Below are 17158 nucleotides of genomic sequence, written 5' to 3'. Positions count from 1 at the left end.
ACAGTGCTGGGCAGGACAGCAGGGTTTGCAGCGAAGGTGTTCGCATCCTTCCGCTGCTCGCCCCGGAGTCCTCCGAACGCGCCGGGGGCATTCCCGAGGTCAGCAGCGCGAGTCACCAGCTGGTGACATGGTCACCGTCTCCAGCGGGCGGAGAGGCTGCAGGGCCCCCAAGAGCTCCGAGTCCCTGTGCCTCCTCTGGGCAACCAGCTGTAACCGTGGAGCAACCAGGAGGGCAACTGGGCCCTTCACAGGAATGAGGCTGTGCTCGCCCCGCAACGCCGGCGTTCCGCCGGTGCCCGAGGCCGCGTCTCCCGCCGCCTCGCCCGGCGCCCAGCGCGGAGCCTGCAGGGCCGGTCCGGCCCGTGCCGGGCGATCACGGGGCCGCGGCGGGGACGGGCGGGGGCGGCGCCCCATCCCTGCCTGTGCGAGCGAGCGGTGACGGCCGGCGCTGGCGGGCTGGTGCGCAGGCGGGGAAGCTGCGTGCCGCGGTCGGAAGGGAGGGGAGCGGAGGAAGGGAAGGGACGGGAAGGGGTGGCCGCGCCGGGCACAGCATGGCTGCCAAGGTAAGGCACCGCCGCCGGCGGGCGGGCGGGCGGCGGGGAAGGGGCCGCGGCGGGGCGCTTGCCGGGCTTGACCTCGGGCCTGTCCTTGAAGAAACCCGAGGTGGCGCCTCCTCCTCCTCCTCCTCCTCCTCCTCCTCGCGGCTCGGCGGCCGCTCGCCGCCGACCCCGGGGAGCAGGGGGTGGGCAGCGGGCGGCCCCCGGCCGGTGGGGCTGTGTTCCAGCGCGGCGAGCATCCGCAGCTCTCCGCGCCGGGAGCAGCGGGCCTGACCTCCCCTTGCAATGCATCATCGGCGTGCATGACACTGCACGGCGCCTCCCGCGGCCGGTGCCGGTGCCGGTACCGGTGCCGGTGTCAGCGCCGGTGTCGGTGCCGATGTCGGCGCCGACATCGCTCTCCCCGGCGAAGCCCCGCACTGCCCCGCCGGGCAGCCGTGCCCTGGCCCGGCCGCGGCTCCGCCAAGCGCTTTTGGGCCCGGTAGTGCCTCAGCGGGAGCCCGGCCGAGCGCCTCGTTACACAGTGTACAGATACATACAGATACACGAGCACACGTGTTGTGCATGCGGACGGGAGGATGCAGCGGGCTCTCGGGACGGCGGCTGGCAGGTCCCGCAGTGGGCGCAGATGTTGGCCCTGACCTGCTTGCAGGCCTTACCGTGATTGTCCCTTTCTGCTTTTTCTCCCATTTTCTCCATGTACCTTTTTTTACCTTCTGTTTTCACATCTGGTTATCATTTCCAATAATTTTTACTCCTCAGTGCTGGCCTGTCAGGTGGATACCTGCTATTTAGGCTTTTTTTGCTGATCAGAAGGATAAACAAATTGAAATACGTTATTTAATCACCTAGTAATATACTCCTATCCCAGAAAAAAAATAGTCATTAGTTGGATCAAGGCTAAAGGGAGAAAAAATTAGATGTAGTGTTGGTTTTTCAAAACTTGCTAATTTCATTAGGTTTCATATTTGAATACTGACACTTCAAAAATAAATTACACCATGTCCTTTTATTGAAGTCAGTGATGAAACTTACATTGAGGAAAAATCAGGAAACAAATCTTCCCCAAACAACTCAAAGCATGGCTCAGTGTGGCCAGAGTTGTGTGCTCCTTTATTTTAGCTAGGATATGATAGAGCTGCTTTGGTCAGCACCTTTCTCAGTTAAAACGTAGGTTATCTGAACTGCATGCTCTTTTAGAAGATTGAGCAATATTTGATTCCTCATTGCTGGTGGATATAAAGCAGTCATCCCCAAATCTTGTATTCACTACTTGTGAATCTCAGCTGACCTATCTAGCCTTTTTAAAAATTTTTAATTACCCACTGGTCCATACTCACATGTCATTTGCATCTTACCAAACTATTGGTGTTTAAAGACTTAAAAGTCTTCTATTCTCTGGCTTTTTGAACCTTTTACTAATTTTCTCTTTTCCAAGGAGTGGTTTGTAATCTGCAATCCATTTTAACCTATGCTAGTCACATATACTTCAAAATACTTTATGAGTAGCTAGTGTTTGTCTAATTAGGTAGACATGTGTGCTCCATGCTACACATTTGCATGGTGTCCTTTTTCCTTAAGCTAGATTTCTTGCACAGTTCAGATCCCTAAAATCTACACAAGCATGTGTTGGAAAGATTCAGCACTTTAAGAGACACTTAATTGAATATTGTATATGTCAGATTACATCAGGCTTGTCAGAGAGATACCCAATAAAAAGAATAATGGCTTAATTGTCATGTCATAAGCATTCTTGGTGTATTGCAAGGCAGAGATACAGTTCTTTGTACCCCAGGGCATACAGTCTTCACATAGCTTCCAAGGAAGGCTTCTGGTTTGTAAGCCTAAACACATCCTGAGAGACTTATGTTAAAAACAAACAAACAATCTAGAACTGTGAGCAGCTAGAATTGATTAATTACATCACCTTGTGGGACTTCAAGGGGGTTTTGTCTCCTTCAGCTGAAACAGTTAAATACAGATAAATTTTTCTATTCAGGTCAGTAGCAAAATGTAACATTTTGTACTTTGAGGGTAACATCCGAGCTTAGGTTCTGCAAGCACACGTGTGAATAACTTCACCCCGGAAAGAGCTTCTGGGCCTGAAGTTATTCACATGTGCTTGCAGGCACGTGCCTTGATTTGTGTTCTAACTTCCTCACTGATGCATCTCAGTAATGTTTGCCTTTTTCACCTCAGCCAAACAATGGACTGGTGAGTTAAATGCTTTTTCTAAAATTTCCTTAGTACTTTTTCCTTGCCAGTATCCTGCATGACCGCTTCCTTTAATTTTTTAATTATACCCTTTTAGGCATATGAGTCTTTGGGATTGAATGTAATTGGTCTTTGCTTGCAAGATTTCAAATGTTGACATATTAAGCAAACTCTAGGAATTCAGTCTCTCAAAAGGAAAACCCAAATGGGATACTGTTAAGGCTGCATAGTTAAGCACTCAGGTATCAAGAAATGGGCACTACAGCCCAATTTAATTTCCTTCATTGTATATAGCTCAATGTTTCCAACTTACACAGCATTTTAAACAATGTATGTTACACGCAAGTGTCTTTTCTTAAACTTTGAAAACATTTTCTGAAACTGTTTTGGTAAAACTCTACTATAAATTATATTCACACAAATTTCCGGTAAAAAACAGAGGTGAGATTTTCTAGCAGATTTTTACTCCATCGGTAATTAAATTACCATCCTAGGTACTGGCTTCTTTTTCTGCAATGTGCAAAAAAAGAGATGATGTGGAACATCTTTATGGTAATGCAGGTGCAAAGCACTAATGCTTTACGTAGTGTGTCCTGCTTATTTCTTCATTTTGAGTGTTTAACGATGCAATCACAATGTTGTTTTTCTGCCCTTTAGCCAGATAGTTCTAAAGAGAATTTACATAGTCTAGCTAATGCCCCATGCTGTTCACCTGGTGTGTATTTTACAGCAAAATTAAATGTTTGTGTTGAGTGAATGTCAGTTACCCTTGATCCCTATTCTGTCTGCTACAAGTTCTGGGCATAGCTGTTGTCTCATGCATGTGCAAAGTGTGACTTGCTGTCTTTAAAGTTCTACTGCTTGGTAAAATATAAACATATTTTCAGTGGGAGATCCTAAGGTATGTCTCAACGAGACTTCTTTCTGTACTTGGTTTTGCCTTTGCTACTATGCTACTTTGTCTGTTCAACTTAAGGTCAGAAATTGACATTCATAATGGGAGCTAGTATATAATATTTTTAATCTTTATATTTCATAACCACTAATCGACATTCAAAACAGTTAAAAATTGCATTAATGAAAATTCCAGACTCAAATAATTTTGATAGATAAAGCCTAGTAAACTGTATAAACAGTGGCTTAGCATGAAAGCAAGTGAACACCGTTAAACTTTATCTCTGCTGTGGTTAGCATGTGAATAAACTTTGGTAATTGTATGAACTGTGTAATAATGACACAGAAGTTGATTTTAAAATATTGTGGAATATTTCTGTTTCTAGTGTAATTGTTTTTTGTGGTTTTTGTGTGTAATTGTTTTTGTGTGAACTTTTATCCATTGGGCACGTGCTGGTTGCCTGTACTACTCAGAATATATAAGTTACTTTAAAATTTTTGTCTTATGAACAAAGTGAGCCCAGAGATCGCATGCTAAAAAAGCTAGCTGTAAAATGACTGTTCAAGTGAAGGCATGAACCTTACATCAGTACCCGATGGGACTTGCTTGCATGCTTAATTTTAAGTGCATGTATAAATCTTTCTAAGACTGTCAGAACCACATCAATAATCTAACAAAAAGAGATTTGTTGTTGACTTATGTGACAATATTTGGGAAAGTTCTAATGCAAGGTAAAGAAAATTGGTTATGCAATTTTCATGTATTTAACTTTTTTTTAAATTCTCTTTTCTCTTGTGTTTTTCTGGAACTGTTTGTTATGGAAGCTGTATCAGTGGAATTAAATGTTATTTCTGGTTATTGCCATATCTCCCTTTAAAATCCTAAACCTTGTCACACCAAAAATAGTTAGACCCCAGGCACAAGCTCCTTGTATGTTGTGGTGTTACTACAGTCAGACATCTCACACTGAACACCCCAGTCCTGCAAGATGCATCACCTCAGCTGTATTAACTGGAGTTCTGAGAGGGATTGATACCCCTGGCCCTGCCTCTACAAACCTTTTTGTGTGCAGAAGCGATCCAGTGCCTGCCCTGGATGATGTGAATTAGTGAGGTTTGGGTAAGCAGCGACTGAAATGCAGGCACAGTGGCAGTGCAGTTCTAAATAAACACGATTGCAAACAATGCCAAAACTATTAGATGCTGACACAACCATGCCACTTTGATTATTTTGCTGCCATGCACAGCCAGTGTGTCCTTTTGTGCAACATACAGCTCCATTTTGCCTCTTTGTTCAGCTCCTTCTTCTGTGCTCGTTTTCCTGTGCTAGCAGTAGCATGCAGTGTGCCTGGGAACAGATTAAATTCGCTCTTCTTGCCCTCAATCGTGCCATTCTTCCCTTCCTCCAGCAAAATGGAAGAGGAGAATTGCATTGCATTGGACATGGATTTGTTGGGCCCTCAGAAAAGAAGAGGTGAGGGATTCTGGCATCATGATGGGCTCCTGTGTCCATGAAAGGAGTGGAGTCCATTGTGGACAGGCTCCAGCCACTCAGTGAGATCAGTTGTGGAGAGAAAAGTGGTTGGTGAGTAAGGAGAGAGTAATCTGTTTCCCTGAAGCACCACTGAGTTTAGGTACTATAGATTTAATAGTGTTATGGCACTTAATGATACCGTGGTAATTTTTTGGATGTGATAGCACTGTGCAATATCCACATGGAAAGTCCTGTTGCTAGTCTGTACAGGTCCAGCAGTGCTTGCTCATGCATAGTTATATTTTGGATCTGTGCAGAAATATGTAAATTCATATATGCATCATAAGACTCTTCTTTCCACTTTCCCCTCAGAAAAAAAACATGTATTTATGCTGCTAATGACTTATTACTGCATCTTGATTTCTTAAGAGACCAGAATTTGCTTGATAGAGGGACATTGAATTTGTATGAGTGTTGATAACTTCAGACCTTTTCTAAGTACGAAGTAGCATGACTGATGACTGCAGCTGAAGCAGAGGAGAAACCAAGTCATTTCCTCCACTGTCCTGCCTGTCATAGTTTATGTGTTTGGTTTCATTTGGTTTCTTTTACTGCATAGATCTTTGCTTCTGATGTGTACCTTCAGGAGACCTGGTTGAGTCCCAGTCTCACAAGACTCACAGCATGCAACAGGGCCCACTGGCAAGAATAATCCCAGGAAAGACACTCATGGAGCAATTCTGCTGTGGAAAAATTCCATACAGCTCTCTGCCGCAGTGGATGCTGAGTTACCCTGAAAAGAAGCTTTATTACAGTGGGGGTTTTGTCTCAATTGAGTTTACCTGTGTCTTTATATTACTGTTTCCTCTCTGACCCCACCTTTCCTTATCAGAGCAAGGTGGGGGCAAGAGGAGGTGGTGGAAGAAGTTGCTTTATGTCTTCAATGTGTTAGGTACTGATGGCATCGCATGTTGCAACTGCCAGTGGTTTTGACAAGATTTTGGAACTTGCTCCTTTCCATTATGGAATTGCAGCCTGACTTGGCTTCATGTATAGCCTAGGAGAGGGCTACTGGATCCAGCAGTTATGTGTATACCTTGCCTTTAGTGATGCCTGCTGGAAAGTATTTAAAGTTATCTGGATTTTATCACACTGGGAAATAATCTGCTCTTTCTATGCAGCTTTGTGTCACAGGAGGTTAGAGGAGCTCTTCGAAGTGTGCCTCAAACCACACGTTAAAGGCACTCCTCCTGGAGCTGTAACGTAGACAAGCTTACAGCCCTGAATGCTAACAATGTGTGTCTTCTGACCAGCTTGTTTAGGCCAATATCTATTTTATTTGTCTATGTTGTCCAAGGAGTATGACAAGGAGGTATGTGATACTGTATTTCCTGGAAGATGGAATGAACATGCTGCTGAATTTTAGCTTAATTTTTGCTTTTGATCTATGGAATTGCCTCTGCTTTGGCTGTAGAATGGCTTTACCATACTGAATAGAGCCTGTGTGTTCATATGGTGCCAAACCTAAACTTGTGTAAGGCCTCTAGGCATTACTTTTCTGTGCTAATCATGCTGTTTTGCTTTAGCTACAACATAATCTTCAGGAATGGATGTTTTATGGTGCTAGATAACTATGGCTAGTAAAATGTAAAGTTGCATGTTTTCTGATGCATTCTCTTTCTGGAAAGTATCTGTATCTCAGTCATTTGCAGAGAGACAAAGAGGTCCTTATAAAAATACTCTATATTCAATTGCTTTGGAATAAAGCAATTTCAGCTGAAGTTGTGTTAAAACACTTAAAGGAACACTGTAAATGCAGTTTTTAAAATAATGTCATGCTATTTACAAGATCTTAGAAACAGGCAATTGCAATTATATTCTTTACCAAAAATGTTACTTGACCTGAACAAAATCCAGTGTGTTAAAGGATGAAATTGCTCACAAGGAATGGGTTGTTGGCATTTTTCTTTTCCTCTGAAGAGGGAAAAAATAAACATTTGAGAGAGAGAGTGGCAAAGTGACTGCATGTGCACCAAACTATGTGCATTTAGAGAAGAAACAGAAGAAATACAGCTTGCCGCAGGACTAATCCCATTCCTCTTGTTGGATACATGTGAGATCCCTAAACATCAGCTGCTGGATTTATATATTTATGATGTGTTGCATACCTAGGCAGCCTGCCAGAAGTGTTTTTGTGCTGACTGATATGGTCACTCTTTGAGTCTCCTTGGAGATCTACCTTACACTCTGGCCATGTGAAAACCAATTTAGAAAAAGATTTTTTTTTTTTGCTGTTCTTTAGGCCGACATCTCCATGCCTAACTTTTTTACCCACTTGACTTTGGAATTAAGAAACCTACCAGAGCTGTCAGGAATCGGTGCCAAAACAGCCAGTGTGCTCATTAGGGAGCATCCAAGGCAGCCAGTGGGATATGAAAGAATAGGGATGAAGAAAAGGAAAGTCCCTGGAGGATCTTTAAAGAGCAAGGTTTGCGCCTCTGTTGCAGGCAGGGCCATTGCACTGTGTTGTTATCATGTAACACAAGGACGGGGGCAAGAGGTGGGGGCCAGAACCTGATTCAGTTTCTAGCGATTGTGCCACCCTGCTGAGAGGGGGGAAGATTTGGATTCTTTGTTGCCAGCAGTGTTGATGCATTTTGCATGAACGATGCCTCCAGCTGCCGCAGCTTCGGAGGGCTGCTGCCTGGTGCTCACTGCCAGTGTGCATTAGACGTGTTGCATGTGTGGTTGCTGGGTGCCTGGCCAGTGTCTGAAATGTCTGTTCATGCTCAAATCAGGGCTGCAGCAGCTCTGGATGTGCACCTTGGGAAAACTTCTGGAATCCTAACACCTTAAATTGCATGTGACTTTCTGCTTGTACAAATGGAATGGTTTTTGCATCATGCTGTGACTAGAGGTAGTGGAGCGTGCTAATGGATCAGACCCTCAGAGGCTGAGCAAAGTGGAGTTTGCAAATACACAAACACAGTTTTATTTGTAGAGAGTGCTCTGAGATGGGCGGACTTGTGCCCACACAGGCAGACCTTTTAAAAATACTTCTAAAATCTTAGTATCATCACTACTCCATACCTTTAGGATCTTACTGGTTCTTCTTTGAAAGCCAAGGCTAGGCTAGACCAGGTCTCTAGGACTGGTTCTTTGCCTTCCTGGTGCTGGGCTGATTGTTTTCTCCTCTGACGCCAGGGCTGAACTTGCTTCTGTTGGTTGGGTTGTTGTGGAGAGGTACCTGTTTGTTTCCTGAACTGCCAGGTCACTGCAGTTTTTAAAAGCTGGCAGTAGCTGTGAAGTTGTGATTTCACTAAATAACGATTCAATGGCAGTCCTAGGGTAGTGTAATGGTACAGGGGTGAATTGGAGTGGATAACTGACTGGGAAAAAAGTGACACAATTTTTTTTCTTTTTTTAGTGTATATAAATTGGTTTTGTTTGCATCAGATCAGATCAGATCAGTTCCCTAGTACAGTTCACAGCAAAGCAGTTTAAAGAGTTATGTGGATGGCACTGAGCACAGAAATATCTTAAGCTGGAAACCTGCAAAGGGTTGTTTAGTATGACTGCTATATTTACTGCTGTTCATTTATAGATACTTTTACATTTTCCACTTCTTGGCAGAGAAGTAAAAAGGCAGGGTTTTTTACATTTGGTAAGTAGTTTGTCTCTTGTCAGCCTTAGATAGCCATAGAGGTTGTAGGGATTTTTCCTGAAGGTAGGAGGTGTGGTGCAAGAATGTAGCCATGTAGATGTAACTGTGATATTGCATAGGCAAAATTGTGAGATTGTCATAGAACTAATTGGTCAACTAATTACCCACAAGTTATTTACATGCCAGTAGGCAAACATTTAAATTGAAAGAAGGAAACTAAAAAATGGAACTGAAACACCAAGAAAGCTTTGTCATAATTTTTCTTTTAAATATTTTACTCTTTTAAAGTATTTTGTCTCATTTTCTCTGTATAGCCTAATACCTCGACTGATAGGAATGTTTTTAAAAGGAGTTTTCTGAGTAAGCAGAAGCTAAAAGTCTGGCATCTCTTGCAAATGGCTTCTACTATTGTGTTGCCTTTTTTTAAAATTAAAGATATGTCTCTGATTGGCTTATTTATGTATTCAAAAGTGACCTGACTTTGCTGTAGAAGGACTAACTGCCACTTGCTTTAGGCATGTTTGTGGTTGGTTTTGCCTTGATGAGCCTAGCTGGTCCCTACATGTTTTTCTAACAGTGCTGATCAGCCTTAGCTCAACACAACACACAGAAGATGACTTCAGCCTTAGTCTCTAGCAGTCAGGCAGCTGGTGAAAGTCTAACTCTGAGAAATGAAAGTCTAACTCTCCAGAAATCTGGGAAATTAAAGGAGGATGACTTTGATGACAGATGCTGAAGATGAAGGAACTTTGAGAACCATGCGATAATCTGTGTTTTATTTTCCTTTGATTGGTAGCTTTTGAATGATTGATACAGATGTGAATTGTTAAGCACTCTGCCATTTTATGAATTGTCCATGTTAAAATGTATACAGGTCAAAATGAAAAGCAAAGCTACAGAGAGATTTATGCATTTGTGGTTTAGGTTGCTGTTGCCTTTATGACTTATGACCTCCACATGCCCTTGGTCTTGCTCCCTGCCAGTGAATCCACATTAGCATCAATAATATTAGTTTATCCCTTTGGTAGAAGACCCAATTTCAAAGGCTCTGGACAAGAGCTGGAGGCAGGGTACTCTGAGAACAGATACCTGAGACCTTTTCTGGGTTTTGTATTTGTGTTGGTTTTTTTGCTGTTATGTGTTTTTGCTTGTTTTCATTTGATTTGTTTTTTTTTTTTTTTTTTATTCCAGATATCATATTTGGAAAACTTGGGCAATCTTAAGTTTATTTTAGTAGATAATACTACCATAACTGGTGATTGTTTTAATGTTTCCATTCTTAAGTGACAAATTTTCTTTACTCTTCACATCGCTGTACTCTTTTCACATTTTTGGCATTCATATGTTGATATTTTAGGTGACTGTGATTGTAATGAATAGAACAGGTAACCTCTCTTGAGACTGTTAATTCTTGCTCCACAAACTGTCCTTATGACAGGTTAACCCTTCCCAGCCCTTTTAGTGCTGTTTGCATTATTACCAGTTCTCTTTGATGAAAACCAGGTGCAAATGATGGAAAAGGATGTTAACACTGCATCTTATCTCACATCACTGGTTAATTAAATTTAATCTTATATGGAGAGAAACACAGTCAAATATTTATTCTGACCTGTAAGATTACCTTTTTGTCAAGTCCAGTGCTTTGCAGGAAGATAATAATGAATGTACTCCAGCACCTCTTTTTGGTTTCTAGGGCAAGATTCTCTGGCTGCAAAACAGACTGATCAGGGAGGCAAATACTTAATGTTATGTTGTAATTTGAAGAAGAATCCTTTAGAAACAGCATTTTAAAGCTCATTAAATGCTTTTTGACCAACATATATTATCTGATAGAAGCTGCCAGAATACAGAATTAAATTCACCTGCTATGGTCCAAGTTTTGGTGAGCTGGCAATAATAGTCCTAGAGCTATAGTTATCTGTAGAACTGTTGCTAGATTATGTTGAGATTAGCCACAAATAATATAGCTGGAACTTGATTGTGTCTTCTTTTCAAAACAGAAATATCAAAGAGTAATTTTACTTGAAGGGTATTAGCATTACACTTAAAGGGTGCAGTCTTTAAATTATTTTCCAGTCTTCAGGTCCCACTGTGAATCAATCCCATGTGAACATAATGTACACTTTAACTCTTAATGTCTAGTTTTTTTAAAAAAATTCCATCAGTTTAAAAATTTCAGGGCTTTTAAAGGTTATTTTTGCAATTATTGGGACCTATCAGAAGAGTAATACATGTGTTTTTTACAACTGTGATTTTTATGGCCTTGATGATTAGGGTAATTGAAGGATTGAAAGAGTAAACTTAATTTCAAAGCTAGAATACAGAAAATGTTGTGTAGCTAGATGACCATAGTTGTTAGCCAACCTTATAAATACATAGGAGCAGAGTTTGTTTTCCCTCCTCCTACAGAAGAGGAGACTGAGGGGAGACCTCATCACAGTCCAGAACTTCCTTATGATGGGAAGAGGAGGGGCAGACACTGATCTCTTTACTCTGGTGACCAATGGCAGAACCCAAGGGAAGAACCTGAAATTGTGTCAGGGGAGGTTTAGGTTGAATATTAGAAAAAGGTTCTTCACCCAGAGGGTGGTTGGGCACTGGAACAGGCTCCCCAGGGAAGTGTGTCACAGCACCAGGCCTGACAGAGTTCGAGAAGTGTTTGGACAATGCCCTCAGGCTCATGGTGGGGAGGGCATTGTCCAGTCACCTTGGGGATGGTTCTGTGCAGGGACAGAGATTGGACTTGATGATCCTTGTGGGTCCCTTCCAACTCAGCATATTCTGTGATTCCGTGATTCAGATGTTTTTTGTATAATTAGTGTTCTGAAGTATCAAAAACATGGCTGTTGAGCTAAACAGCTGTTGAGCAAATCTAAAATATATCATTCCTGAGCAGTTGAGGAACTGCACAGGGAAGGAAGTATAGTTGAACAGATTTCTTCTACTGAAAACTTCAAGAAAAAGATGAGAGTAGAGATCTGATATAGTTGAATTTCACTTGTTGAGTTTATTATTTGTCTGTTTGTGACAGTGATCTTGTTGATACTTCCTTTGTAATTGAAATTTGATTTACTGGAATTCAGATTGTTATGTAAAATGCCATTGATCAGAGATTTTTACAGCTCCATGCACTGTTTTGTATTTACCTTTTCACATTTTTCAGTTTCTGTAGATGAATACTACCTGATCTTTATTCTCCGAGGATTTAAAAATGTTCTTTCCTGGACCCAAGCTGCATTTCTATCTGAGGAGATAAGTTTAAACTTAATAGGAAATGGAAGGTTCAAAGAAGGTTCTTTGTCAGGTTGGAGTCTTTTTTTAGAGCTGGCTTTGCAAGGAGATGAAGAGAAAAAATTAACTAGCACTCCCTGTTCTTTGTTTTTCTTTCTGACATTGTGTACAGGGAAAAATGCCTGTAAATTTCAGAATATGGAAGGGCACACATAATTTTTTTTGCCCACTACTTAAAAATGCAAGGGGAGGAGGCTTTCACAAGGATGATCCTAAACCAAATGCCAATCATCCATCTAGTTGGAGGAAGAAATTCTAATTGTCTTTATATTTTAGCTGTGTTTCTAATCCCAACTTCCCTGAACTGTCTCAGCCAGTAGAATCATCATTCTGAGGGGTTTTGGGTTTTTGCTTCAGGCAACGGATATATAATTCTGGGAAGTTATTGAAAGTGCCCACTTCATCAGAGTAGAGCAGTAAATTAGAGTAGTTTTAAAGAAATAAATTAGAGCAAATTATTCAATGTTGGAGTAGCTTGAGCGGCATCTGACTACATCTTCCGTCAAAGGTTGATGGGTGTTAATCAAAATGCAGGTGACATCTCCAAAACATGAAAGGCCGTCAGCAGGATCATGACACAAAGATTCTATGTCTGTACATGCAACTCTGGTTTGAAGGTCTGTGTTCAAATGTGTAGACATGTGGTTTCCTATACTGAGAAATAAAACCTCCTGGTTAATGCCTCTTGGTAGTGTGTGGTGTAGTTTATGGTGTGGCTTTGCTGCTTTTTTTTTTCTTTTTCCAGTTCTTTTATATCAGGTGCCCTCTACATCTGCTTAGGCAAGTCTGGGGTCTGGTGTGGGCTCTTAGTGTGGGAGAGAGTGAGATGTTGCCTCGTATCAGTAGCAGGGCAGGAGTCTCCTTACTTAAAAGACTTAATTGAAAGATATGTCCTGCAATAGCAGTCGTGCGTTATCATCTGTCCTTTGTTGTGTGACTATCCTGTCATATCTGTCCATTGCATGACCTGATGTGTAGGTCTTAATTTAGGATAGAAGAGGTCTGAAAATTAGTACTACTGAATACAAACAGCAGACTTCATTACTGTTGACATTTTTCTCTGCCTTGGAAATACAACCTATTTCCAGTCTTCCCTGAATCCTTGGCTGCTAAAACCTCTTGGTCACGTATTTTATTACTGTAGTTCTTTATCATGTTTGACAACTACTATTTGATGAAACATCGCTGATTTAACAGATCTTTGACAGAAGAAACCTTTAAGTGAGGCGCTGAGTATGAAAAGCCATTAGAAAAACACGGTATGTAAAAATACTGCGTCTGCCTGATTCCTTCTCTCAGCCCATTGTGCAGTCTGAATCTGACTAGAGAAATCTTCACGTGTTTGGGAGAAGAAATTTTTGAATAATTTCACATTTCCATTAAAATAGTTTTTGTCACTGACATCAAGTCAGCCTTCCTCCTTCCTGTCACTTCACCTAAGACTGCTTGCCATTGTGTGTCAGTCTAACTGGAAACTACTTTCTAAAGATCATGAATTAGTCCCATGTTGATGCTGTTCAAAAGGAAGAAAAACATGGCAACAACAAACTTTGTACAACTGCTTTTACTCTGTTCACAGACCTGGATCAGTAACTTGGTCTGAATTTTTTCTGTCAAGACTAACTGGTGTGAAGCAGCAGGTTCAGTCTTTTCTGCATGGTGAAGATTATGCTACAAGAGTTTTGAGCCTCTTTTGTCTCCATAAAGAAAATAGTGGTGTAAAACTCTTAATGACTGCAAAGCTTGGCAATTTGCTTTTGGTTTTCCATTACATGTAACCTATAGATTCAGGATCTCAGGTAGGAGAATAGCCCAGACCAGAATACTTAATTCTCAAGTGTGCAAGCATTCAAATCCTGTATAGTTGAAATAGCACTTAATAGTTCCTTATTCTGTGTGCCTTTGACAAGTTGATAATAAGTCAGAATTTTCCCCCTTTTCTGTGGATGTGTGGCGAGAGAAGGAAGTAAAGAGAGCACTGAACTCTTGAAAATATCTTAGCAAAATATGCACAGAAAGACTGCCAAATACACTTGTTTTCCTCCAGTGTTTTTAGGAAGTTTTATAAAGGATGTGTGCCTACAATTTTTTTGTAGCTTTGAAAACCTGGGGCTTTGTGTTGTGTATGACCCACAATTTGATCAAACAAAGGTGTATATAATGAAAACTAGTGTGAGATCTCCTGGCTTTTCTGTTCACTGCTGATTTTCTGGGGTAGTGCAGGTTGTGAAAGCTGTGAGGTGTAATCACTGATTGATCACCCAGTGTTCTGGGGTTTTTTGGTGGGGTTTGTTTTGTTTGTTTGTTTTGGGGTTTTTTGAGGTAAAGCATTAATTTTTTGTTTTTCAAATTGCTGGATCAACTGGTCAGAAGGAGTTTTTTTGGAATTCTGCTACAGTTTTGACAGTTTGGGCTAAAAAGTAGGATGCTGTGGAATGGCAGACATGCTGTTCTGAATTCATTTGTTGATGTCAGGGTGCTGGCATTAACCCAAATGTCCAAGGAATGAAATGGAAGAGCTCTGGGTTACTGAGACATTAAAAGAAAAGTGCTAGGTCTTCTCTAGTGTCTTAAACACTGCTCTGTGTTTGTTAATCTGGTATTTTTGGAGTTCAGTTTGACTGCAATGCCCTCAAAGCAAAAAAAATGATTCTGTATTGTTTACCTCTCTGCTAAAAAGGCTTTCCTGAAAGTGATTTTAAGGATTTTATCTTTAAATTCCCATCTTTAAATTGCCATCTTTCAATCAAAAAGTTCAGTTTGACATCATCATCATCATTTTCACTGCAACCAAGTGATCCCACAAAAATGGAGGGCAATGCAGCAGAAGTAAATTTAATGTTTTAATGAAACAGTTATTGCTTTATGCAAATATCTATGATAAAATAGATTCACAGATGAGAAACCAAAATCATTCAAGCTAAAATCAGAATAGTTTGTAATTAAAATGCTGAAATTGTTTCCACAGTTTCTTAAGGAGAAGATTTTAATTATTGTTGTCAGGTATCTTACAACTTAAGTGAATTGTGGAGTGTTGTGAACTCTTTAACAGTTTTGACTGAGGTGTGGCAAGTCAGTGGCAGATAAACTTCTAGGATTACAGTGACAGAATTGCATAAAAAATATAGGTCTTCACTGGTTTATTTTATATTCCCACACAAAACTGTAAATTATTTCCAAGTACCCCCTTTGATAGCTTCACTTTTTGTTCAGATCTTTAGCAGGAACGAAGGTCACACAACCAGAGTGTCCTGTGGCAGCTGTGTAATCTGCTAATATTTAAACATCAAGCAGTTGTTTGTTGTTAATATTGAAGGTAAGAATTGTGAAATAAAATGTTAAACTGCCTTTACTTTGTACTCCCTGTCTTCAGGGAGATTATGTAATAAATTTAAACGAAAACCCATATGGCACTAGTTGAACAAACAGTGATACCCTTGTTTACAGGCAAAAGAGAGTATGTTTGCAAACACATATTTTGGCATATATATTTTAAGATGACAGGTAAAAATCTTTAAGGGAGAGAGATACTTTGTTCATGTGAAAGTCCATATTTTCCTTAGTCAGAGGCTTATTAACATATTTATGTGGGAAAGGTGGATAGTTACTGTAGCTCAGCTTTCACAGTCCATGGCCATGGTTCCCATGACCCAGTATGCGACTGTGTTGAGTGCTGCAGGGATATAAAATAGAAAAATAAATAGCATACTTTTTGTGTTTCAAGTAGGAAAGTGCTACCTTTTGACCAAGTATGTTCTGGAATGCTCCTGTTATTTTTGTTAGCTATGGAGAAGGGTTCCTGACCACAGGACTTTAGCTTTTCTTTGAGTCTCACCATTTATAGCCTTTTAATAACTTTACTTGATGTGTGAGATGTTGTTTCCCTTGTGCAGGTGTCATTTGTTCTTTTTAAGGTTGTACATCCATAAGGATTCGTGTCCACTCCCACACCCTTCCCAGTTCTCTGAGCTGCTGAGGTGTAGCATTTTGAATAGACCTGAATAGATGGAATTGATTATAAACAGGATCTTGAAAAGTGAACTTCTGTCTTCAAAGAAGAAAACACAACACTGAAACAAAACACATGTACCTGTCAGTTATTCCTACATCATTCCTGTTGTGCAATTATTGGTCAAGACATGTAATATATAGGAACTTTTCTCCAGCACATTTCTTTACCTGCTCGTTCACAAGCACGGAGTCACAAATTACAGATTACTCTAGCAACAACTAAAGATGCTGCCTATAAACTTTCCACAAGTTTATGGAGACTGATTGCACATAACTAAATTGTACAATTTTGTTTAATTATTATTATGATTTTGTTATTATTATTCTTTTTTTGTAATTAGTAGTTATTTAAGAGCAGGTCATCTTGGTTATGATACCCTTCTATGGCACTGCTCCATGTCTGCTTTCTTCAAAAGGCAGCAGGTATTTCTTTATTGCTGCAAACAATCTTGCTCACTCACTGGGACCTCGTGTTAACATCTGGGAGAGAAAATTATGCTGAAACCTTTTTTAACATTGTTCAGGGTGTCCTTGCCATTGTTGGTTTTTTAATTCATGAAGGTGTCAGATAAAGCATGGGATGCCTCTTTTTAGGTCTCTGTGTGTCCTGTATGATGTCAGGTGCAGTTGAGGACTCTGAAGAAGTTCCCTGGGAGTGCAGCATCATGCCATTGTTTTGAATCTTTGGATTGTGACTTTTCTTGGTGGAAGAACCTCTTTAGGCTGTTATAGTTGCTTTGTGCTATGGCAGGGCAAAGTGAGTGTTTGGGTGGTGGTTGGGGTCTGAAGCTTGAAGCCAGCTGAAACCAGGAGTGATTGTCTCCATTAAGCTGTGAACTGTTGGGAACCTTGAGCACCATGAGCATGGGTACTTTGGAGAGGCTTGTTACTATCTTGTATGTTGCATTCACATGGTGTAAAATGGCCTTTTGTCTTGTCACCTACCCATTGCTTCATCCTGGTTAAAATACATATTTTATGTTAATAGCATTGAATGCCAGGTAAGATTCATGCTGCCCTAACAGTCTGCCAGTTCTCTCTGACAATTTTTGA

At 41.0% G+C, this 17158-nt stretch overlaps 1 protein-coding gene across 2 annotated transcripts in view; it reads left to right on the top strand.

The window, feature by feature from the left end:
* The first annotated feature begins 415 nt into the window (after positions 1-415).
* SLC25A13 (solute carrier family 25 member 13) overlaps positions 416-17158 on the top strand; it is a 99296-nt gene continuing 82553 nt past the window's right edge. Inside the window, exon 1 of one of the 2 annotated variants that reach the window (XM_030226631.2) lies at positions 416-563. In XM_030226631.2, the coding sequence (XP_030082491.1) occupies positions 552-563 (12 nt within the window). In that variant the 5' untranslated portion in view covers positions 416-551. Of the gene's footprint in view, positions 564-3574; positions 3673-17158 lie in introns of those variants that run through there. The other variant, XM_009085982.4, reaches the window with a different exon arrangement.

The sequence above is a fragment of the Serinus canaria genome, chromosome 2 (assembly GCF_022539315.1).
Source record: "Serinus canaria isolate serCan28SL12 chromosome 2, serCan2020, whole genome shotgun sequence".
Taxonomy (NCBI): domain Eukaryota; kingdom Metazoa; phylum Chordata; class Aves; order Passeriformes; family Fringillidae; genus Serinus; species Serinus canaria.
This window is presented reverse-complemented; position numbering and strand designations above follow the sequence as displayed.